Genomic DNA, 25,066 nt, shown 5'->3' with positions numbered 1-25,066 from the left:
GGTGGTGGTGGAAGGCTTTTAGAGGAAATGAGAGTATGGAGGAAGAGGATAAGGTTGGTTGAGTAGACATGATTTTCAAATGATTGTGAACACCACGGGCCCATGGTGGGTGCCAAATTGTTTAGGTCAAAAATTGATCAAGTGTAATTCAACCAAATTATATAACAGGCTGTGGTGTTACGATAATACAAGAGTAGAATAATAATCAAAGTGAGACAACATAGTTATAAGGAAAGCACTTGATCCTTTATAAGATCTCTAGCACAAAACCTTGGGTGATGATAATTATCACCTGTTTTGTTACTTTTTATTGATTTTAATCTGAGATTACAAAGATGACGAAGATAATATGAGTATAAGTGTAATGGTAGAGCTAAATGTGTGTCTAGTGTGCGATTTACAGGTGTTATTTATAGTCTAAGCTAAATAACAAGAAGTCTGATATTTCCAAGATCCTCCTTGAACAAGTAATTACACGTTATTTGGCGTGGTATTCCCGGGTCTTTAATTTGGTTGAAATGATTCTCCAATGAGAATGAGTCTTGTATTGATTAATTCTGCACATGTGAGAAAAAAAGAATATAGTCGTTAGAAGTGTTAGAAATATTAGTGATATTAGTCAGGATCCTGAGATATGTTTAAGGATCTTGAATATAATTCTTGGATCCTACCCCTAACTATATATATATATATATATATATATATATATATATATATATATATATATATATATATATATATATATATATATATATATAGAGAGAGAGAGAGAGAGAGAGAGAGAGAGAGAGAGAAAGAGAGAAAGAGTGTGTGTGTGTGTGTGTCTGTATGTGTGTGTTAGGTTCATATATAAAAGCTTAGTTATTCTCTAAATGTATAACTTGTTGTTATTGGAAATTTTACAATAATTTAATTTATTATCTTAAATTAACAAATCAATAATTTATTGTCCATTATTAATAACCAAAAGTAATACCTATATTTATGGAGTTGTTATACAATTCGTGTGAGTTCTTCATCACAACTCTAGACTATCACCATTCTCACCATTGTCGTCCCATTCACTCCCATTCACCATCGTCATCATTTTCATCATTGCCACCCCACTGTCACGACCTCGGAGATTGCTTACCCAATGTTAAAGGTTAACAATGAAGGATCATGGTTGGTTGTGATCCAAAGAGTATTTGGTAGTGCTATTACGACGATGCTTTTTGGCCAGGTAATTAATTAATTTAAAGCTTGAATAAATTAAAATAAAATATGTTATATTTTTGGTGGCATAAGATACGATGATTGTTATGAAGCTAGAGATGTACTTATAAAATTATCATCGCTTTTGAGGATTTGGAGTTTCTCACAAATTACTTAATTAAACAAGAGATTAGATGAATAAACAAATCTTTATGATTTAAATATTTAAGAGACCAGTAAATAGTAATTCTTTTGCGTTTCTCACAAAATTAGTGAACCACCCACTTGAATGATAATTAGCAAAAAAACAAATGTAAACATAGCACTATAAGACAATGATTTGGTAATTTCTGTGTTTAGATTTTTATTTATTCAATTGAATTTTTATTGTTATTATGATTTCGTTTAATATGATGATAAAATTATATCAATATGTGTATATGAATAGTGACAAATATGAGAAATCTGATTTCCAGGTTAAGTTGATTGGTTGATGATGATATACATTTTCATATTCTTTAAGAATAAAAAACTGAAAGAAACGTATGATAAGAGTAGTCGTTCAAAATGAAAAACTGGAACCAACGTATTCTTTAAGAATGAAAGGCCAGTAAAAAAGTGTATTGATGGTTCAAGAAAGTTTCAGGTAGTGTTGGCCGACCAAAGATAAAAGCAGGTGATAAAAACAATGAATGATGGAGAAGAATGTAGAAATTTGTATGCCATATTGGCCTTTAGACAAACAAATTTAAAAAAAATATAGTATATATCATTTTTTTGTATATTATTCAAGATTGTTATATATTATACAAAGAATATAGTATATGTTACAAACATAGTCTTAAACAAACATAATATAGAAGATTGTATATATTCATCAAAAAGTTATGTACATTTATCACAAATGTCTTATGACAATATTAAAATTAACTATTCTCTTTATCAAACGTCAAGTTTAAACTAAAATAATTGATTCTTAACTATTTTTACGATATATAACAAGATATAATTTTAAAAAATGATTCTTAACCATGAATATTATATTCGTTATGAATAGATTAGATTATATTCTCGTAGGCTTAAATATTCAAGGCGTAAGTAATTTTCAATACGTTATTATCTAATATATGATGTGTATTCTTCAAAAATCTTACTTCACAAAAAATCTTATTTAAGAACTAAAGAATAAACAAAAAAATATTAAACGAACTCATGCGTACTCTTTAAGAATGAAAAAATCAAATTACATGTACATATATATTCTTTAAGAATGAAAGAATCAAATTACATGTTCATACATGTTTAAATTAAGACGTGCTCTAAAAAATATGATTTAATTTAAATATATTGAATAAAATATGAAATTTGATTTGATTTTTATTCATTAATTTATTTAGTTTCCCAAAATTTAGATAATTTAAATTTTCTCTCTCTTTATAAAATATTATAAATGTCCTTATAATTAATAATAGTAATTATATAATACATACTAGTCAATGTTAATAGTGTCTACCATAAGATCATATAATTTCTTTCTTTTTAATCTAAAGCTTATAAGTTGGTCACACATTCACAAAATTAATATTTATAATTCACATTTAATCCGAACTCTCTCTCTCTCTCTCTCTCTCTCTCTCTCTATATATATATATATATATATATATATATATATATATATATATATATATATATATGAGGGTACAATTGAGAATAAAAATGGTTGAAAATAGGGGAATCATTCTCAGTCACTCATTTATTTTTACTGCAAAAGTCTTTGTCGTACCAGCGGAAATGGAAAAGAAATAGACATGTGTTTTCCAACAAAACATGTTTCCTTAAACTATGCTAAGCATTACCAAAATATATATAAAAACATAGTTTTTACGTTTTTTTAACTTTTAAGAATCTAGTTTTATCTAAAAATTATTATAAATATACCAAAATTCATGATTTTTTATTCTCTACAAATAGACATCTATATTGATATAGTTTTAAGATAAAGTAAAAAAAAATTTATATTTCAGCTATCGTTATTCATAAGTGAATAAAAATGAATCAGGTTTTTACTACAGTACATTTTTTATTCACTTATGAATAAAAACTATGATTAATTTTTTTACAATTTAAGTATCATTCATATATGAATATAACATATAATAAACATAGTATATTTATATTTAAATATTAGACGATGCATTCACTTGTGAATATTACATAGTATATTCACTTGTGAATACTGTATAATATTTTCATATCTGAATATTTCACAGTATTACATGGTATATCACATGTGAATATTACATAGTACATTAATTTGTGAATATCAGATGATATATTCACTTATAAATATTACACAGTATATTCACATATGAATATTAGAAGGTGTTTTCACAAATATATATAATTTTTATATGTTATTCACATATGAATAACATACAGACTTGCATATTTGTTTTTTTGTTTTAATAATCACATATGCATTCACTTGTGAATATATTGATTCAGGTGAGAAAACATATTCTTATATGAATATAACGTGGTAATTTAGTTTATGCATTTCATCAAACAATTGGAGTGCATACAATTTAACTTTTTTTAAAATGTTAGAAACATGATACTTTGACTATTTAAATCTTACAAAATAGTAGATTGATAGAAAATTATATGAAATTTTTCAAAAAAATAAAAAAACGATTTGATCTTTTTCTAACTTCAATTTTGATGTTTTATTTGATAATCGATGTTGAATGAATGATATGAAATGCATTTTTTGTTGATTATCGATGATGTTGATCTAATGACGCTAGAAGTATAATTAATCGTAGATGTTGAAGATCTGATCGTATTTAAGCAGAATTGAAGGTTTGATTAAAAGAACCAAAAACAAAATTTTGTTGTTAACTGTTGAATTGTGTTGATAAACATCTTATTGACGAAGATCGATGATTGATTAACACTGAATGATGTTAATCATGGTTTAATTCAAGAAATTTGGATGATTGTTGAAGGTTGGAGGAGAAATTGGGATGATGAACGATCGATTAGAAATGAGTTTGAACTGTTATCTATTTTTATACAGTTACGTATTTGAGATTGAAAGTTATTATCATATTTACAAGTTTGCCACCGTGTTTTTTTATGCTTAGATTAAATGAGTGACCGATAATGATTTCCTCATTTTCAACCTTTTTTATTTTTTTAATTGAACTCTCTCTCTCTCTCTTTCTCTCTCTCTCTCTCTCTCTATATATATATATATATATATATATATATATATATATATATATATATATATATATATATATATATATATATGTGTGTGTGTGTAAGAGAGAAAGAGATAATTGTCAAACCAAATGTTGGTGCATCAAATCATAGGGCAATCAACACTTTAACGAAAATAATTGGACTAAAGTTGTCTACTTTACCGTACCATTAGGATCAATGATGTACTTTACACTATTACAAATGTAAACGACAAAATCAAGGATTAACAGATATTTTTTTTTCTTTTTTCTTTTTATCTTAAATTTTAATTTTCTATTTTTTTAAGCAAATTTATCCCATCACTTGGGGTTTATATTCTACAATCGATTTGTATCATTCTACACACATTCACAATTTGTAAAAATGGCACAACTAATTAACGACGGTTCATGGTGGTGGGAAGTGATTAGCAGCAACAAAGACCAACTTACTCAGCTGGCAGTTGGCACCATTTCAGCAATGATCTTGGCTATTTTATGGCACATATTGAAATCTTTGAGCTCCTCAGATGGTGCACCACCCCTGCCACCAGGTCCCCGTTCCTTGCCAATTGTAGGTTACCTTCCAATTCTTGGCGGTGACATGCATAAACAATTCAGTAACTTGGCCCACATCTACGGGCCCATTTTTAAGTTTCACTTGGGAAGCAAACTTCATGTCGTTATAAACAGCCCCGACATAGCAAAAGTGGTGGTCCGTGAGCAAGATGAGATCTTTGCTAACCGCAATCCATCAATTGCTGCCTTTACAATGTCTTTTGGAGCCCGAGATGTTATATGGTCCGACAACAATTCAGATTGGCGTAACCTTCGTAAGCTATTTGTCCATGAGGTCCTAAGCAACAAGAATCTTGAAGCATGCAGGTATTTTCGAAGGGATGAGGTTAGGAAAACTATCAAGAATATTTATAGTAAGATTGGAACCACAATCAACATTAGCGAGATCGCTTTCTTGACCGAGGTTAACGTCCTAACGAGCATGGTTTGGGAAAACACTTCAGATGCATTCGCAAAAGGTAGCCATTTTGTAGCAGAGTTAAAGATGATTGCTTCAAATGTTGTTGAGCTCATGGGACAGCCGAATGTGTCTGACATCTTCCCAAGTCTAGCATGGCTTGATCTACAAGGTGTCTTGCGGAAGACCAAGAAGCTACTTTATCAGGTGGATCAAATTTTCACAAGCATTATTGATGATCGAATCGAATCTAACTCCAGAAAACCTAAGGATGCAGTTAGGCCTCAAGGAAAAAAAGATTTTTTACAGATCTTATTAGATCTCATGGACCACGAAGATGCAACATCCATTAGCATTACCCAAATAAAGGGACTTCTCCTGGTAATCATTATTATTTAAGACTACATCGAAAAGGCAGAAAAGATACTTCACAAATTAATCGTTTTACATTCTTCACATTTTGTGGGTGGCATATGATATATATATATATATATATATATATATATATATATATATATATATATATATATATATATATATATATATATATATATATATATATGAAACACATATATATGTTATTTCACTAAATTTTTTTGGTGTTAAGGAAAACTCAACAAACAAAAGAATCAGTAAGTTCAAATATAACTAGAATTATGAAAAATTCTCTAAGAGAGATTTTCAAATTCACAAGCTGAGAGAAAAAACTATGTAATAAAAATGTCTCACAATATAATTTTTGGAAAATGTCTTACAAATCCAACGAAGTTTTAAAACCGTTCAAAAAACATCAATCATGTTTTGTTTGTTCAACAAAACTCAATTAACTTAACCTTTTGTCTAAGAAAGTCCAATGAAGTTTTCAAACCGTTCAAAAAACGACAATCATGTTTGTCTGTTAAAAAGATTAAGTTCGTTAGGTCTTTTTGAATAGACAAAAAATGATTGACTTTTTTTAAATGGTTTGGAAACTTCGTTGGTCTGACAAGTCATTTTCCCGATATGTTAATAAGCCACGCCATCTGTTTATGTTCTTTGACTTCCACAGAATTGAAAAAAAGTGTAACTTATTTGGGTTTTTTTAGACTAAATGTTAAGTTTGTTGGGCTTTTTTCGAACAAAAAAACATGATTAGGGCTTTTTGAACGGTTTGGAAACTTTTTTGGGCTCGTAAGTCATTTTTCCTATATTTTTTTATTTTATCAAAATTATTTTACTAATACAACTCTTCGGTAAGCTTCTAGTGTGAATGTGCTTCACAAATAAGATGGTTACAAGATTTTCCTTTAGTTGAACTACAAAATTGACAATAGAGTTGGAGTTTTGTTGTATCAGGATATTATGGTTGCAGGATCAGAAACGACAACAACACTAATAGAATGGGCAATGGCAGAGATCATTCGAAATCGTGACATAATGAAAAGGATTCAAAAAGAATTAGTAGATGTTGTGGGACTTGACAATATTGTTGAAGAATCTCATCTCCTTAAACTACAATACCTAGAAGCTACCATTAAGGAAACATTTCGGTTGCACCCAGTACTACCTCTCATACTACCACGATCACCAAGCAAGGATTGCATAGTAGCTGGATTCACCATTCCAAAAGGTTGTACCGTGTTACTAAATCTTTGGTCAATCCATCATGATCCTAAGTATTGGGACAATCCATTAAAATTCAATCCAGAGAGGTTCTTGACAAACAAATATGATTTCAAAGGAAGTAATTTAAACTTCTTCCCATTTGGGTCGGGGAGAAGATTGTGTCCAGGCGCTCCACTGGCCGAGAAAATGCAAATGTATATATTGGCTTCACTCTTGCACTCTTTTGATTGGAGCTTGCCCGAAGGTGAAGAACATGACCTATCCGAAAATTTTGGCTTTACACTAAAGAAAAAAGAACCACTCATTGTTGTCCCATCACAAAGGTTGCCAAACGTGAGCCTATATATGTAATGATTTTGGTCAAATATCTAAGTTCGTAGTCGTCTATGGGATGGTTTGTTGGCGGTGGTTCCTGGTTGATTTAGAAAAAAAGTGCATCTATATGTATGTTTTGTTTTCACTTCCCTTGATAATAAAGTAAAGTGTAAGTTCTGTTTTATGTTGATCATGTGCACCATTGTAGGTAGTTGTTGGGTTTCAGATAAAAAATCGTTTCATAAACTAGAAAAATATGGCAACAGAAAACTTTAATTTTTTAAATAACATAAACATTTTATACCCACCAAGGATCTTCTTACAAGTTATAGATTTATTAAAATACCAACCAAAGAAGAGGTGCATAAATAACAATCTTTGTAGTTTTTTGGGTCCTCTTGGGAGGCTTGGAAGTTGATAAAGAATGTGGAACCTTTGGGACTCCAACAATGACTCAACTTGATGTAGATGCTAGTCCAAAACTCTTAAACCCTTAATCTTTAAGTTCATAACCAATATTAAGTTAAAGAAGGCATGAAGATGCAAGTATTCTCGAAGAAAAGTTGAATAAAAGGGAGAGAGTAACCTCCTCTAAGGAGGTTACAGTTTTGAGACGAAGGAATGGAGCAAATCGTTCAAGAATGCAAGCCTCTTATTTATATGCATAAAGTGAAAGTATTAACCAATAGGTCTTAACACTTTAAGCACATATGTCCCCATGTCATAAACATGTCTCCGATGCTTCATTTCTTTTAAATAAACTAATGGAAAGCCAATAACTCCTTTTTCCTTATTTAATTTTAATTATATATATAAAAAGAAGAGTAAGTTTAAATTTTATAAACTTAAGTTTTATAAAATATAAACTGTATTTTTAGTAAAAGACAAAAGGGTTTCAACTAGTCTAAAAAGTTGTACACAACTTATTAATTTATACCATATGAATTATATAATATTATTTGCCAATGAAAATTATTATTTCCATAAAATAAATAATTTTCAATTTAATTATAAGAGTTTTATTGAATCTTTATTAAAATCAATTTCTAATAAATAATCAATTTTATCAAGTTGTTGTTAGTGTGACCTATTAGTATCAGATGTTAATTAGCAATATCACTTTAATATGACTCTTGAGCATACTAGACCTTTCAATCTCCCACTTGCATAAGACTCATATTAGACTGATATAGACAGTGGTGAACGTCTAGTTACATTTCATTGCCCCCAACTACATATGACTTTGTGTCATTCTATCAACGCCTAATTACCAAAAATCTCAAAGCTACAATTGGTGTATAAGGTTAGTTTATTAGTTTTCTCTTTGCTATAGACATCATTTTGAACATGAGATTCGAATTGCGATCAATCTCATTAGTTGTTCAACATTTGGTAAGGAGCCTTAGATGTCTAACTCTCAACACATAAGAGGAACAAATCTCATCTTGACTACATAAGCCTCTTGCATAGTTCACACCAGACCTGAAAATGGCTTTTGTATCTGCCCAGTTAAGGAACAACATTTTACCATATCAAAGCATACTACTCCTACACTTAAGTCCCACTATGGATCTCAGATGTTAAGGATACAAAGATAGTATCTTTTACTCAAGTATCATTTATGATAGTGATCCATGAGATGATCTTAAATGTGGGTCAATTCAGTACTAGTTATATGTCAAGTATCTATGAAACTTGGTTACACCTAATTGCCTACTTACTTCTAGAGAGATTCAACCAATCCAATTCATATTAGTCTTAATTTATAATTTCTCCCACATTTATAACCGAATATGAACCTTTAGAATAATAACATTATTCATGGATTAAACATGTTAATATAGAACACAACAAGTATTAATGTGATGAATATATCCCAATATATCATAACATTATCTCATAGTTGTTTTTATAATGGTGCAATATCCAAATACTAAATCCAAATCAAAATCCCATTTCTAGAATAATGAAGTCTTATAGTTGAAGTGTGACCATTCATACTTAGCTCAAAAGAATGACTTTATCAATGGATCTGACAAAATTTAATTTGTGTGAATTATGTGATTACTATCATCTCCACACTTAACTTTACTCTAGGTGTAGTTAAATATTTTGGAGAATATTATTGGTGTTCTTTCGTGACATAAAGTCTCTTAGCTAGATTATGTATACTCTCGAAGTCACATAGATTTCTATGTGATCCTTGAATGGCAGAAATCAACATAGTTTTTCAATGATCCATTCATCCAATCATATATGAATTCAACTTCTAAAGTATTGTATTCTTATTTTGTACCAGATTGTGTCATTATGTTTTTCTTGGACCTCATTCCAACAAAACATACCCTTCATTCCATAATGATGTTAAAAATCCAATTACAATTCATAATTATTATATCTTTTCAGAAATTAACATCTTGTGTAGCTCTTTCCATAAAGATCCTTTTTAAACTGATTGTCTCATATGCATTCTCTTATTTCTTTTAAAGTACTCTTAGAATGCTCCCGTAGTCATGCAGTGACTTAACCATGTATTCAATTAGTATCCTATGACATGCTTATATCATGATTAAGTACCATGTTTTATGAATAATATGGCATAAATTATGAATTCATTTTCCACGCAAATATAATATAAATCATTTCATTTAGTTCAAGCCTAAGAGCTATGTACTTTTGAGGCCAACTCAAAATGATTCCATATGGCAATGCCAAGAATTCTCCAAAAGAATCTTGTGTCTTGATCCCTTTCAAGATATTACCAATATATGTATAAAGCCATGAAACTTTCAACATTCATTTTATCTATACATTATAGATTTTGTTTTTACATTCCTAGAATGCATCTTCTCCTTCCTAAGTCTTTCGTTTTAGAAACACTTTCCGATTCAAGGTGAAAACGACCTTGCTTAGTCAGAATGTGATTTCAAATGACTAAGTATGTCTCATTCATAAAGATTAGGAATTTCACTATGCTCCCACTAGTTCTTAGTAAACACACATATTCTACCCATTTTGATATTAAAACGCACCTTGTGGTTTTATATGAAATAATGATTGCAACATTAAGATGTTTGCTTTATCTCCACAAGTGGATCTCAAGCTCAACATATTTTGTTAGGATAACATCGATTAAGAAAATCTCTAGGATAATCTATATAAATATCTTCCAGTATATTTCTATTAGGATAAGTGTTCTTTCTTGAAATCTATTTACTATATCTCATAATAAGAATATGAATTTATAGCAAATAATATCATTGTTGATCTAATCATAGCTACATGTGAAAAAAAGTTTAATCACAGTCAATGTCATGAGTATGATGAGGACCATAGTCAATGACATGAGTATGAGAAAATCCTTTTACTACAAGTCTTGTTTTAAATATGTATGGTTATCCATGTAAGTTATTCTTTTTATAAGAATCATTTACTCCTTCTACCCTTGCTAATAGGGGTAAATTTTAATCAAGCCTATTCTTAATTATTATACATGGATTGCACCTCATGTTTATGACTCTAAGTCATTTATCAGATTCGAGATCTGACATAGCATCTTGGTATTTGATGGATTTTCTAGAAACCATCAATAAAATCTCATTAATGAGAGATTCCATATTTCTCAAGTCATAGATAATTTCTAGCATTAATGCGAACAATTTATATCTGTGAATAGCTATTATTCAAGTTTAACAATCCTTGTAAATACTAGTGCCAACTATTACTACATAAGGTTGTGGTTCTTAAGCTACTTCAAGTTCCTTGTACATCCCACTTGCTTTGTCATTAGAAGCTTGTTTTCTACTTACTTTGCTTACACAAGAATAAAAGGACTTATTCTTGGTGGGTTTGCATATGATAATCTAAGCTACATTTAGAATATTACACAAATATGTATTTTATAGATTTTAGGTTTAGAAGCTTTAGTCCAAGATCGGCTTCAAATCCATAAAACATCAAGTAAGATGAGGATGGAGCCCTTCCATACTAAATCTTATAAAATGTTTAATCTACTTATTAGTTGGTATTTGTATTGAAGATACAATTAATAGTGATTAAAGTATCATCCTAAAGAGATTACAGGAGGATATTTCTATCGATTAGAAAGTTAATCATACCAAGTAAAATTTAATTCATCCTTTATTATCACTAAGGCTTAGATGGTTCTTATGGGTTTGTATCTCAACTTTTGAAACCTTCAAAAAAGATTTACAATTATGCTTCACCACGTAAAATATAATTAAAACTACTATAGTTGTTTAAAGTTGATTTGGTATCTTGTGCTTAATCTCAGACATTCATTAGAAAGCAAGTTATACACCAAAGTGTATAGTTCTTTAATAATTTTCTTTACGCCTTAGTGAAAATATCATTATGAATCTTCTATATATAAAAAGGTTCACATATGGAAAATAAAATACATTATTTGCCTTCAAGGATCCCTTTCTTGAAGTTGGAATATGTGAATGTCATTTATATAATAAAGATAACAATGTCAAAGATGAATTTGATTTAAAACAAATTTAAGTCAAAAGTGCTTGCATATAGAACTTAATTTTATTTATAAAATGTTGATAATTACTTCATAATTCTATTAAGGTATCTAGACTCATAAATAGAAGTTAATCATTTCTGAATATGAATATTATCATTATGAAAAATGATTAAGTAAATTATCAATCATTTGAATAAAGAAACTGAGATATAAATTTAGACATGCTAAATTAAAACATACTTTGTTCCAAAACAAATATTTTTTTTATATTACAATGAATTTATGTTCTAAGAATAAATAATAAACTAAACACCGAGAGTGTAGTTCCAACTTTATTGTGCTCAGCTGGTACTCTTCAGCAAATATTTGCAAGCCATTTACAAATATTAGATTAACATTTAAGTACCAAGCACCTAAGTGTTATATGAAAAGTATGAGTTCTGTCTAGTAGATACTAGAAGTACTAGTCTCTTCCAGACTTTCTTTCCAAATAAGAGGAGTAAATCCTCTTCCAGTGTCCAGTTTCTTCACAAAAGAAACAAGATCCATCTATGTGGTCTTTAGTAGATTTCATGGGCTTAAAGGTGTTCAGTACATAAAACATAGACCTCTTAGATAAGACTAGGTGACTCTTTTAGCCTAGTATTATTCCAATGTTTTAAACTAGCTTTAAATAAAATATCACTGTATTTATTGGAATATTGCTTGACCTATTATATCATCATATATATATATATATATATATATATATGTTTAAATTATCCAAGAGTTCATAGAAGTCATGAATAACTATTCCTAGCTTGATGTTAGAAGCCTCTTTAGCATCACGGTGATGCTATTACTAGGTATCATGTCTAGGTTTAATTTCTCAAAGCAAATAGTTTAGGACTTGGACGTTGAAGTGTATACAATTTCATATCTCTCACGAGATTGTCTCTTAAGACATGAACTCATTCATTGAAGTTGTATCTATTGAATGTTACTGTTTCATTAAGTCATTAAAGAAAATGATAATTCATGATAATTAGAATGGTTTATTTAACTACAAAATTTTAACCAAATTCATTTAGTATTTTCAATATTAAATCTTCAATAATTAATATCCTTTTAGTTTCCAAAAACATTAATTATCAAAGTCTAGGATCCAAGTTGAAAAACAAATAAATGGTTAGGTATCCTTTATCCCATCCATTTGCATGCAACCCGATAGATATCGATTATTAATTATATATTGCTATGTAATTCCTAGATTTATGAGATCTCGAATAACAAATTTAATTAGACATGTTTGATCCCATCTATGTCTTAGATTTCTCTAGTTTAGGTATCCTTTATCACAAAAGATTTTTGATCAAATCATCAAATTTGAAAAACTTGTGTAATCGGCATATGAAATGGTTATAGAAATCGCGAATGCACCCTGGCTATCAAAATATAACACTAAGCAGTTAGATATCATTTATCCCACTAGTGCATACAAGAGATGTGCAAGTGGTCTGCAAAATGATTGCATAGATTTGAAGTTCGTAAAAAGGGTTTTTATATATTTTATAATTCTAGTTTAAAAATATATGATATCATGTTTATTATATGCATATAATAAACCATGGCATCAATTTCAAAAGAAAATCACTTTTAAAGGTTCTATATAAAAATCTAGTTTTTATATAATTAGACGCGATTCAATTTTAATAACCGATATTAATTTTGAGTGCATTTGAACCATATATATTTTTAATAAAACTTCATTTTATTACTTTTATATACATATATATATATATATATATATATATATATATATATATATATATATATATATATATATGGAGTTTGCATAAGTTACAAAAATCACCATTTTAAAACTTATAATGAAGTATTTCAAAATTTGCCGTTATTAATGATTTTATAAAACCAAGTTTTATTTTTATACTAATAACTTGTTACGTCTTATGTCCAATTTTGAAAACCAAACTCTATGTGATGTTTATTTTTTCGAAAATTATTTTAGTATGTGAAAAACTAATTTATCAACCACATATAATAATTGCATAAAATAAACAACACAAACATGCATAAAAAGATATGTGCATAAACATAACCAACTAATGACATTTTTGTGAGCCGATACAAAAGATGCCAAGTCCATTCCAAAATGGACATGAAAAGGGACCAAAACTGTTCATGTAATGTTGTTGTAGAAGCTGCCATTTGAGTAAACACTCATTGCTTACAAAAGATTTGAAGAACTTTTTTAAGGAAAAATCTGTTGCATTCATGACACTTTTCAGAAAGTGTCATCTTTCTATTCATCACATTTTCAGCACATGTGTAGCATTCATGACACTTTACAGAAATTGTCATCTTTCCGCCCATGTAAAACTCGAAAATTGTCTTATTGCCTTAAAAAATAGCTCTGACATCATTTCTTGTTACATCTTTGTACAAATAAATTATTTCTAAAAACTAATCTATTACTTTACAAAAATAAACAAGAAAAACTAATCTATTTAATTATTATATACCATATGAACAAATAAATTATTACAACCATTTTTATGACAAAAACAACAAACACAACAACACAACAATCATAATAGTCCTTTGCTAGTTTATGGAGATTATATACATCAACATACACATAAAACAACCTTTGTTTTTCTAAGACAACTTTAAATGACAAAAGACGCACGAAACTTTTGTCACATAAAATAACAAATATAAAGTTGTCATAGAAAATATGTATGAACTTATTTTTACTAGAAAAAAAAGTTATCCATATTCTCCAAAAACTAAGATTTCCAAAAATTAAAAAATATAACCAAACTTGCAAGGTGGCTCTGATACCAATTGTTGGATTTTTGTTCAAATACTTTGACCCCCATTCCTTTATCTTCTCAATCGCCGACTTCACCAAGCCTTGAGTTGGCCCTTTTGGATACATCCACTTCCTCTCCCCTCTCAACCAACTCCACTTCATCCACTCCCTCTCCTAACGTCGATTCCTCTCTATCTCATCACCGCATGGTGACTCATGCAAAAATGGGCATCCATAAGCCCATTCGGTAACTTAATCTCCACATTGATTCATATTCTCCTATTCCTAAAAATTACCTTCAAGATTTTAATGATCCTAATTGGCTAAAAGCGATGACTGGCGCATTACTACACTTATCTATAACAAAACTTGGGTTCTTGTACCTCGACCACCTGCTGTTAATGTTATTAATTGTATTCAGTTGTTCAAGAAGAAATCTATTGCATATGGTTCTTTATCACGCTACAAAGCGAGACTTGTTGCTAATGTTACAATCAAAGACTGGTAATTATTGTGATGACACATTCAGCCCAATTGTGAAGCCTACTACTATCAAGATTGTTCAGCATTGCTATCACTCTTCAGTGGACCATACGACGACTTGATGTAAAAAATGTTTTTCTCCATATTCACATCCAAGAAACAGTCTACATGTAGCAACCTCTTGGTTTCAAAGATTCTACTCGTCTTGATCACATTTTCTTACTTTAGAGATCTCTATACGGTCTCAAATAGGTTCCTTGTGCCTGGTTTCAACAGTTTGCTATGTTTATCTCAAGTTTTGGATTTGTTCATAGCAGGTGTGATTCTTCACTATTTATTACAGACATGGTGCTCACATGGCTTACTTGTTCTTGTATGTCGATGATATAATTCTCACTGGATCTTCTCCACAACTATTATCTCGCATTACATCCATCCTCAGTTCTGAGTTTTTCATGACTGACCTTAGTGATCTTCATTATTTCTTGGGCATTTTGGCTACTAGATCCAAAAGTGGTCTTTTTTTATCTCAACAAAAGTATGCTACTGGGATACTTGAGCGAGCTTCTATGCCTAACTGCAAACCGTCCCACACTCCTACTGATCTTTCTGCAAAGTTTTATAGTTCTGGTCCTTCGGTTGCTGATCCCACTTTATATTGCAGCCTTGCTGGTGCTTTACAATATCATAAATACAATAGGCTAGACATTACATATGATGTTCAACAGATTTGTTTAAATATGCATGACCCCCGCGAACCGCACTTTACAACACTCAAGCGTACCCTTTGTTACATATGTGGCATAATGGGTCATGGGCTTCAACTTTTTGACTCGCCATCTCGTGCTAACATTGCCTATTCGGATGCTGATTAGACCGGTTTCCCTGTCACTCGTCAGTCTACATCCAGGTACACTAGTACAAAAATGACCTATGGTCACACTTTACGAAAAACGACCTGTGACACTTTTTCTTAAAAGTATGGCCAAAGGTCACTAAAAAAATTTAGAGACTGTTTTTGGATACATTTCAATTAGAATGTGTGGCCATTAAATAGATAATCAACACTTTTACCACACTTAATTATACCAAATGTGACAAATATTAGTCACACTCGAAAACTGAGATCATAGGTCACAATCAGCCACATGTATGGATTAAGATTGTCATACATTTTTTTATGAGAGACAGTAGATAAAAGTATCGTCAAATGAGTTAGTTCTCTGTGTGTCAATAACATGGTGCCTTTTTAGCCACATAACAGACAAAGTAGCTAAAAGGTGATACATATGGTCACACTAAATATTTGTGTGTTCATAGGGTGGTTCTGTACTAGTTGTATTTAGTTTATGCAAGAAATTAAAAGAAGTTAGTATTGGTTACTTATGGTCATTTACCTTTTATTATGTGTGTCAAAATATTATGAATTGGCTTTAAGAATAAACAAATATTGTGTGTGTAGGTAGCATTTAGTTACGTATACAACTATTATATGTGTCTATATGTAAATATAGTCATAAAAGAAAAATAATGTCTTACCGTTATAATTAGGGGTCGTTCATTGCCCATTTTGTCATCTATTCTTTTAATTGCACCAGATAATACACCATTAAAAATGAAAAGAATACAACTTATTTTAACAGAATATTATGATAAATAATGAAGTGAATACAACATAACTTGTTTAACATTGCATAACGAAAGTGCATTGCTATTACACGCAGTTTATGTTATAACATGTGTAACAATATAACAGTAAAAAACCGTAAAAAAATATCTTTGAGTTATAAGAATATTACACCAAAATAGTTTGATGGTATAATATGGTAAAAAGACATTAAGTAAAGTACATCTTCATTTTTTGTCATTTTCTTATTCTCCACATAACGATATGCTCAAGTTTTGGCCTTTCCTTTCTACAAACAAAAAAATAAAGATCATTAAGTGTTAAAAGAAAGAAAAATATTATCGCTACAAATGTAATTCATGACATTAAGAAACACGTACCGTACATATAAGAATACCGTGATAATCAATACGAAAATAATCATTTTCCTTCTGCAAGTCAAGTGTGTCTACACGTGGCAATATGTTATCATTATGAGGAACAATAGTACCAAATTATTCATCTACATCTTCATATGTATCTTTGTAATTTTTGGGAGGTGTCTTGAACACAATAGACATTTTTTGATCGAGTAGGTCTGTCACGTAAAATACTTGTTGTGCTTGTGAGGCCAATATGAAGGGATCACCTTTATGGCCTAATCTTTTTAGTTCAACTAGTGTGTATCCCAATTTATCCCTTTTTACCCCATTTCTATTGTCAACCCAGTCACACATGAAAATTAGAATTCTTTTAAAATGATAATCTAGTACCCATATCTCTTGTAAAACACCATAATAAGTGTTTTTGGCATATGTTACAACTTCTTTACTGATGTGTGTGTTAGTTGCAACAACACTAACCCCACTATTTTGGTAAACTCTACCTTCACGGGCTTTTGTACGAAAAGTATATCCATTAATAGCATATACATGGTATTTAATAATGTTCTTATTGGGTCCATGTGAAATCCATCTCATTGCCTCTGTTATACTTTATCTACAGGCCCCTAACTCTCCCTCCACCTGAATTGTAATTAGATTATGAATTTAAGAAATCAAGACAAAAATAACAAAGAACACAACATATTTGAAAAGAATATACCTCCTTTCGTAACCAATGACCAAATGTTTTACTATGCTCTTGTTCTAGATGTGCCTTTCGTTTAGCAGGGTGTAGATGTTCCAAAAAATTCCATGTGTCGCCTGTCAATATGTTAATGTTAATATTATTATAAAAAAACATACATGTAAAAAAACTTACTTGATATATAGGAGTACTTCGGATGTATTTTGCAATACAAAGAAATGTGCTTTGTTGAATAGTTCTGCAAAAACTTCTACCGATTTAGCAGCTGATACAGGAGTACTATCCGCAATAGAGCTACTATCTACACTTTTATGAATTCCACAATTGTTATGATTGTCAGGTGGAATACCGACAGTAACCATCCTTTTAAGGAATTGACTAAAAAACTCAATTGTCTCTTCTGTAACATTCTCTTCTGCAATGCATCCTTCTGGTCTATTTTTGTTTCGAACGTACCCCTTAATAACCTTCATAAACCTTTCGAATGGGTACATCCATCTAAAGAATATTGGACCGCATAATTTTACTTCCCTAGTGAGATGAACGTTTAAATGAATCATCACATTAGAAAATGATGGTGGAAAGTGTTTCTCAAGAAGACATAAGGTTACACATAACTCCTCTTGCAACTTATCGAGCTCATCCACTATGATTTCTTTGCTACATATTGATTTCAAAAATAAACAAAACCTTGTGATAGCAACTCTGGTGGGTGGATGCATCATAGATCAAATTGCTATGGGAAAAATTGTTGCATGAGCATGTGATAGTCATGTGATTTTATTCCGATCAACTTCCTATCCTTTAGACTCACCAAACTAGAAAAATTAGAGCAATACCTTTGAGGAACCTTTAAGTTGTATAAAGTCTCACATAATTTGTCTTTTTCCTCTTTTGTCAATGTACAACCTGCTGCGGGAAGTGTTGTGTTGTTCCCTTCTATCTGAGGATGCAGCTCTGGTTTTAAACCACAATGAACCAAATCCAATCGAGCTTTATAACCATCTTTCGTCTTCTCGGGAACGTTCAAAACAGTTCTTGTTAAACTCTCACCCACGTTCTTTTCCACATGCATAAAATCTATACAATGTGGAACCAAATTGTCGGGCAAATACCTTAGTTGTCTATACCATATATTGAATTTCTTCCAGTATGTATTATTTTGCTGGCCCACATCTGAAGTACCCAGTTGGTGTGATTTTCTGTTTTTTTATTCATCTTCCCACCTCTTCCACTTGTTGATTGTTAGATTTCTGCCTCCTTGCCCTTATTAACCTTTCCCTATTTATTAATTATAAATTTTACTCTGTTATATATTTCCTCCCCATTCATAGGTTCTGGAGAGGGTGAGAACTCTTGTTGTCCATTGAATTCCTTCTTTTGTCTTCTGGACGGGTGACCATACGGTAGAAATCTTCTATGACCAGCATAACCCTGCTTATTCGATTCAGAGAGTCTAATGCACTGTGTCTCTTCACCACACACAGCATAACCTTGAAAATCGTTGTATGGGCAACCACTTAATGTACCTAAAGTAGGATAATCATTAATAGTCCATAACACAACTGCGTGTAGTTTAAAATGCTCTTGTGCATATGCATCGTATGTTGCAACTCCAAAATCAAATAATAATTGCAGATTATCAATAAAAGGTGCTAGGAACACATCAATATTGTTTCCTGGTGTTCCCGAAATCAATAACGAAAGCATGATGAACTTTCTCTTCATACACAACCATGGTGGAAGGTTGTAAATGACAGTTAAAACAGGCCAAACACTATGACTCCTATTTCCTCTATTCATATCAACCCCATCCGCCGAAATGCCTAGTCGCAAATTTCTTGGTTCGCAAGCAAGATCAGGATATTTGTCATCAATGGCAGCCCATGCTGGTGAATCAGCTGGGTGACTTAAAACGCCAACATCCACCTTTCTTTCTGTTGCGTGCCATGTTAAATCTTTTGTAGTTGTCTTAGATTGGGAAAGACGCTTGAAGCGTGGAATAATTGGGAAGTACCACAAACATTTTGCAGGAATATTGTTGTAAATTTTATTTTTTTGTTCATCAACCTTCCATCTTGATTTACCATAAGTAGGACATGCTGCCAAGTCTGTGTATTCGTTTCTGTGAATTATACAATTGTTGACACAGCATGTATCTTAGTATACCCTGAACCCATTGCCTTAAATGCTTTTTTCACCTCATATGTACTACTGTACATTTCGTTTCCTTCTAGTAACATGTTTTTTTTTTATCAAAACTAATAATTCAGTAAAGCACTTATCTGATACTCCATACTTACTCTTCAAGTTGAGTAGTTGAATGATTGCAGATAACTTTGTGAAATTATGACACCTTATGTATAGGGGCTTCTCGGCATCCTCTACAGCTTCAACCATCTCTACAGTTTCTGCAGCATCTATTGGCATTTCTGTGATCATGTTCGTGGAATCTACATCATTTGGTCTATCCATGTCAAAATTATGTTCATATACATAACTTGTTGGTGGTTCTTCTGTTTCTCCATGCTTATTCCAATTTGTGTATGTTTGATCAATTCCATTCCTGAATAGATGATCATCTACCACATCCACCGAATGAGATATGTGGTTTACACACTTAACACATTGACAGGGAATTCTTATCTTTTTTTGGTATCTGCAGGATCCATATGTTTAGAAATCTTGTAACTGTGCACTACATATTTGATAAATTCCGCAACACCTTTTACATAGATTTCTAATTTTCTGTATGCTCCCATCCAAGACTTATCCATATTCAGCTTACAACAGCGTCAACAAGCAATATACGTTTCCTGTTTACTGACCCATTTTAAGAAACAGTTGGTATTCATAAACAAAATAGATCACATTACTAATAAATCCAATATCTTGAAAGAAAAAAACTTGTTAACTCAAAATAAAATATAATTACACACATCATGACCCAACGAGATAACAAATATTCATATTATGAGGGTAATTGTTTTGTAATTTCCTATATTAATTAAATGTATTATTTGTACCTGTATGAATTTGATTTTGATGCATCACTTTCTGGTTGAAGAATAAATGTAGTTGCAGTGCCTTTGTAGTTATCAGATATTGAATCAATAGGTATTCATATTGTCTAATTTGGGATATTTACGCAATGAGTCTGGATGATCAGGGGCTAGTGGAGAAGTGATAAAAAAGTGGATGATCAGGGACATATCGAGACATTAAAAAAAAAAAGAAGTGTTGGTAATTGGGTTTGAACCCATGACACTCCAAAATATACCAATAATTACATTGACACTTACCAAGTGGGGTATCTGGCTGTTTGCAAATAATTGCTTTATGAAAAAAAAACAAAAACATTAACCAAAAGATAAAGGAATCTAGTAAAACTGATCTAATACAAAAACAGTTAGTAGGACCTCATTTGGTCATGTCCATAGTGTTGGTTGTGGTTTTGGACCTCATTTGGTCATGTCCATAGTGTTGGTTGTGGGTTTGGACCTCATTTGGTAATGTCCATGGTGTTGGTTGTGGGTTTGGACCTCTTTACATAATGTATGGGTATTGGTTGTAAGTTTGGACCTCATTAGGTCATGTACGGGTGTTGGTTATGGGTTTGGACTTCATTTGGTCATGCCCATAGTGTTGGTTGAGGGTTTGGACCTCATTTGGTAATGTCCATAGTGTTGGTTGTGGGTTTAGACCTCATTTGGTCATGTACATAATGTTGGTTGTGGGTTTGGACCTCATTTGGTAACGTCCATAGTGTTGGTTGTGGGTTTGGACCTTATTTGGTTATGTATGGGTGTTGGTTGTGGGTTTGGACCTCATTTGGTAATGTCCATAGTGTTGGTTGTGGGTTTGGACCTAATTTGGTAATGTCCGTAGTGTTGGTTGTAGGTTTGGACCTCTTTAGGTAATGTATGGGTGTTCGTGTGGGTTTGGACCTCATTAGGTCATGTGCGGGTGTTGGTTGTGGGTTTGGACTTCCTTTGGTCATGTCCATAGTGTTGGTTGTGGGTTTGGACCTCATTTGGTAATGTCCATAGTGTTGGTTGTGGGTTTGGACCTCATTTGGTAGTGTCTATAGTGTTGGTTGTGGGTTTGGACCTCTTTAGGTAATTTATGGGTGTTGGTTGTGGGTTTGGACCTCATTAGGTCATGTACGAGTTTTGGTTGTGGGTTTGGACATCATTTGGTCATGTCCATAGTGTTGGTTGTGGGTTTGGACCTCATTTGGTAATGTCCATAGTGTTGGTTGTGGGTTTGGACCTCATTTGGTCATGTCCATAGTGTTGGTTGTGGGTTTGGACCTCATTTGGTAATGTCCATAGTGTTGGTTGTGGGTTTGGACCTCATTTGGTCATGTATGGGTGTTGGTTGTGGGTTTGGACCTCATTTGGTCATGTATGGGTGTTGGTTGTGGGTTTGGACCTCATTAGGTCATGTACGGGTGTTGGTTGTGGGTTTGGACCTCTGTCGGTCATGTATGGGTCTTGGTTGTGGGTTTGGACCTCATAATGTCATGTACGGGTTGTAAGTGTGTAATACCATAGGATAGTCATTGGTTTATGGAGTTATGGCATATAAATTATTATTATAAATAATTACGCCTACTAGACCATATTATTATTTTTGTTATATAATAATATTTTTCCCTTGTATATTTAATTTTTTAACTTTATATATTTTTTATTTCAAATAGTCATAAATGTTTTTCCAAAAAATCAATTGTTAACATAGAAGGACCAAATATGTAATATTTATATTCTTACCAAATAAATCATACTAATTTTTGAAAAGGCAGTAGATGTTTCCAAACCACCATTTTTTCTTCTAATCGTGTGGGATTTCTATGAGATCAAAATTTGAAACACATTTGAATCTGTCAAACGAATTTAAACAAAAACTAATGAGAGGCAAACATTTTTTTGTATGGTTTTTGGGTTCCAAAACAAAGTGGGAATTCTTCATCTATCGCAACGCCAAAGCTATGAAGATCAATCCATCAGATGAAGGAAATCTCGGTAATTTTTAAGTAACATCCATCAATTTAGGACCTGTTAACTCATTTTAATATTTAATAGACTGTCATTTATTCCACCATTGTTTTGTTTAATGTTTGGTTATATCCTAGAAGGATCATACTTCAATTCATCATTCATCAAACTTTCTAGTGTAAGTATATTGTTTGTGTACGTATAGTTTCAATGTTATTGATTGTATTGATCACGGATCATGCATAACACAAAGAATTTTGATTCTTCATATTGGTGTGCTTCTTGCACACCAACTGTTCGATGAAATGTTTATGTGAGCAATTGTCTGTAATATTATTTGTTCATACATTATCATTAAACTTATAAACAATCAAACTTATTTTCAATCTGTTTTGTCAACAGAAGAATCATGGAGGTTGACAAGGAACAACATGAGGATATCGCTGACTATAATACAGAATATGAGCTAGATGATGGAAACCAAGAATATGATTCGGATATAGAGAATGGTGAAAATAAAGGCATTCACTACAATAGCCAATCAGATTCGGAAGAAGAAATCCATAAAACAGTTCCTAAAAGATCATATAGGAAGAGGGGCATGACTCGATTGCCAAAACTGAAGACTGAATATGTCAATTCTGGTGGAAAAAAAACGTGTCAGGTTTGATGAATTCGGTAAGTTTACAACGAAGAATAATGCAGTCTTTGTTAGCTATTTGGGTGATCTTCTCCGCGAGAAGGTGCGATTAAGTTCACTTTGCTTGAAAAAAGTTAAACCGGAAATGAAGGACAAACTATGGGAAGAGATAACAGTAAATATTTTCTTCAATTTTTTAATCTGTATAACATAATATATGTAAAAATCAAGTTTTAAATACTAACATTCTCATTGTTTTCTTTTAGCGCTATTTTGAGGTTCATGAAAGTGGAAAACAATTTGTGATGAATAGACTTGGTATTCTTCTACGGAATTTCAGAAGAAAATTGTATGCAAATTACATCAAACCACATCTAGGCAATACCAAAAAGCTTGAAAAAATCCCAGTTCGTTATCGTGCACTAATCACTGAACAAGATGATTGGATCAAATTTGTGACTTATACACAATCTCAAGTGTTTAATGTTAAAATCTTTTTTCAAAACTTATTCATTTATTTATCATAATCTGGGTTCTAAATGTTCGTGACAAATATGTTACTTTTATTTCACAGAATGTGTCACAAAGGACTATCAAAGCGAGAAAGATGTCAAAGTATGCTCATCGGATGAGACGAGGGGGGGGGGGGGTATACAACTCTTAGGAGGAAGTTGGTAAGCTACATTAACTTCATATCATTTTATTTAACATGCTTTTGTTTCATATTCTTTATAATTTAATTTTTTTTCAAGATTGAAGAGAATGTGATTTCGAAGGTGGAAATGCCCCCAAGGTCAGTTATATGGTGTAAAGGGCGTGAAAGTAAAGGAGAATTTAAGGATGAAGATGTTAAAATCATGGCTGATAAACTAGTAACTTCACTACACTTTTCTTTTTCTTTTACTTTAAATATTTTAATCATTATTATTAAGACAATAATTATTAATTTTTTGTTTGGTAGATGGAACATGAGAAGCAGATAAAAGAAGGACAAGTAAATGTTGAACCAGGAACGGATGCCATGACCTTAGTTTTTGGCAAGGAAAAGGGCGGATTTTCAAAAGGTGTCGGCACGGGAGTCACTTACAACAGATATTTCAATGTTCCTCACAGCAAAGGATCATCTAAGGAAGAAATTAAAGATCTTAAAATTGCACTGCATAATGGAAAACTTGAGCTTAAGAAAAAAGATGCTGAACTGAAGGCTTTGTCTAAAAAGGTTAGTGAACAAGATCAAACACTAAAGCTAGTTTTGGCTCATCTTAATGAAAAAGGAGCTGACTTTCCAAATCTGTCTCATACAATTGTATGTAATCTTATTGAAAATATCTGTTGTCAATGTTAGTTCTAAATTTCATTTCTTTTAAACATTTTTTCCTGTTTCTTTATATTTTCTAGGGTATTTCAAGTGAAAAGATTATACAAAGTAATGAAACGTCTCCTATTAGTCTCAAAACCAATGAACCTTCAGAACCTGTAACATCAGTATGTTATCGTCTTATTAGATCATCGTTGATATATATATATATATATATATATATATATATATATATATATATTTGTTTGATACTGATTTCTAATTTTTCATGTTGGACTTTATATT

The 25,066-nt window shown here is 31.4% G+C and overlaps 2 protein-coding genes across 2 annotated transcripts; one reads left to right on the top strand and one right to left on the bottom strand.

Annotated features, from left to right (window-relative positions):
* Positions 1–4,781: 4,781 nt before the first annotated feature.
* Positions 4,782–7,519, top strand: LOC145059129 (cytochrome P450 76C1-like). The gene is made up of 2 exons (XM_079006984.1): positions 4,782–5,796; positions 6,751–7,519. The coding sequence occupies exons 1-2, from the start codon at positions 4,825–4,827 to the stop codon at positions 7,369–7,371; spliced, it is 1,593 nt and encodes a 530-aa protein (XP_078863110.1). The 5' UTR covers positions 4,782–4,824; the 3' UTR covers positions 7,372–7,519.
* A 9,730-nt stretch (positions 7,520–17,249) lies between these two features.
* Positions 17,250–20,298, bottom strand: LOC145059906 (uncharacterized). Its single transcript, XM_079007670.1, has 6 exons — positions 20,127–20,298; positions 19,993–20,056; positions 19,129–19,948; positions 18,663–18,883; positions 17,998–18,483; positions 17,250–17,448 (listed from the first exon to the last, which is right to left on the bottom strand). The coding sequence occupies exons 1-6, from the start codon at positions 20,296–20,298 to the stop codon at positions 17,250–17,252; spliced, it is 1,962 nt and encodes a 653-aa protein (XP_078863796.1).
* Between the last annotated feature and the right edge of the window lie 4,768 nt (positions 20,299–25,066).

The sequence above is a fragment of the Lactuca serriola genome, chromosome 6, assembly GCF_051521515.1.
Source record: "Lactuca serriola cultivar US96UC23 chromosome 6, Lser_US96UC23_V15, whole genome shotgun sequence".
Classification (NCBI taxonomy): Eukaryota; Viridiplantae; Streptophyta; class Magnoliopsida; order Asterales; family Asteraceae; genus Lactuca; species Lactuca serriola.
The sequence above is the reverse complement of the archived record's forward strand: the minus strand, read 5'-3'. Positions and strand labels throughout refer to the sequence as shown.

Coding starts and splice junctions, on each gene's coding strand:
- LOC145059129 (XM_079006984.1), top strand. CDS start 4,825: ATGGCACAACTAATTAACGACGGTTCATGGTGGTGGGAAGTGATTAGC. Junction 5,797..6,750: donor AAATAAAGGGACTTCTCCTG/GTAATCATTATT, acceptor TTGTTGTATCAG/GATATTATGGTTGCAGGATC.
- LOC145059906 (XM_079007670.1), bottom strand. CDS start 20,298: ATGGATAGACCAAATGATGTAGATTCCACGAACATGATCACAGAAATG. Junction 19,949..19,992: donor TTTAAGGCAATGGGTTCAGG/GTATACTAAGAT, acceptor TATAATTCACAG/AAACGAATACACAGACTTGG. Junction 18,484..18,662: donor AACTTAAAGGTTCCTCAAAG/GTATTGCTCTAA, acceptor ATCAATATGTAG/CAAAGAAATCATAGTGGATG.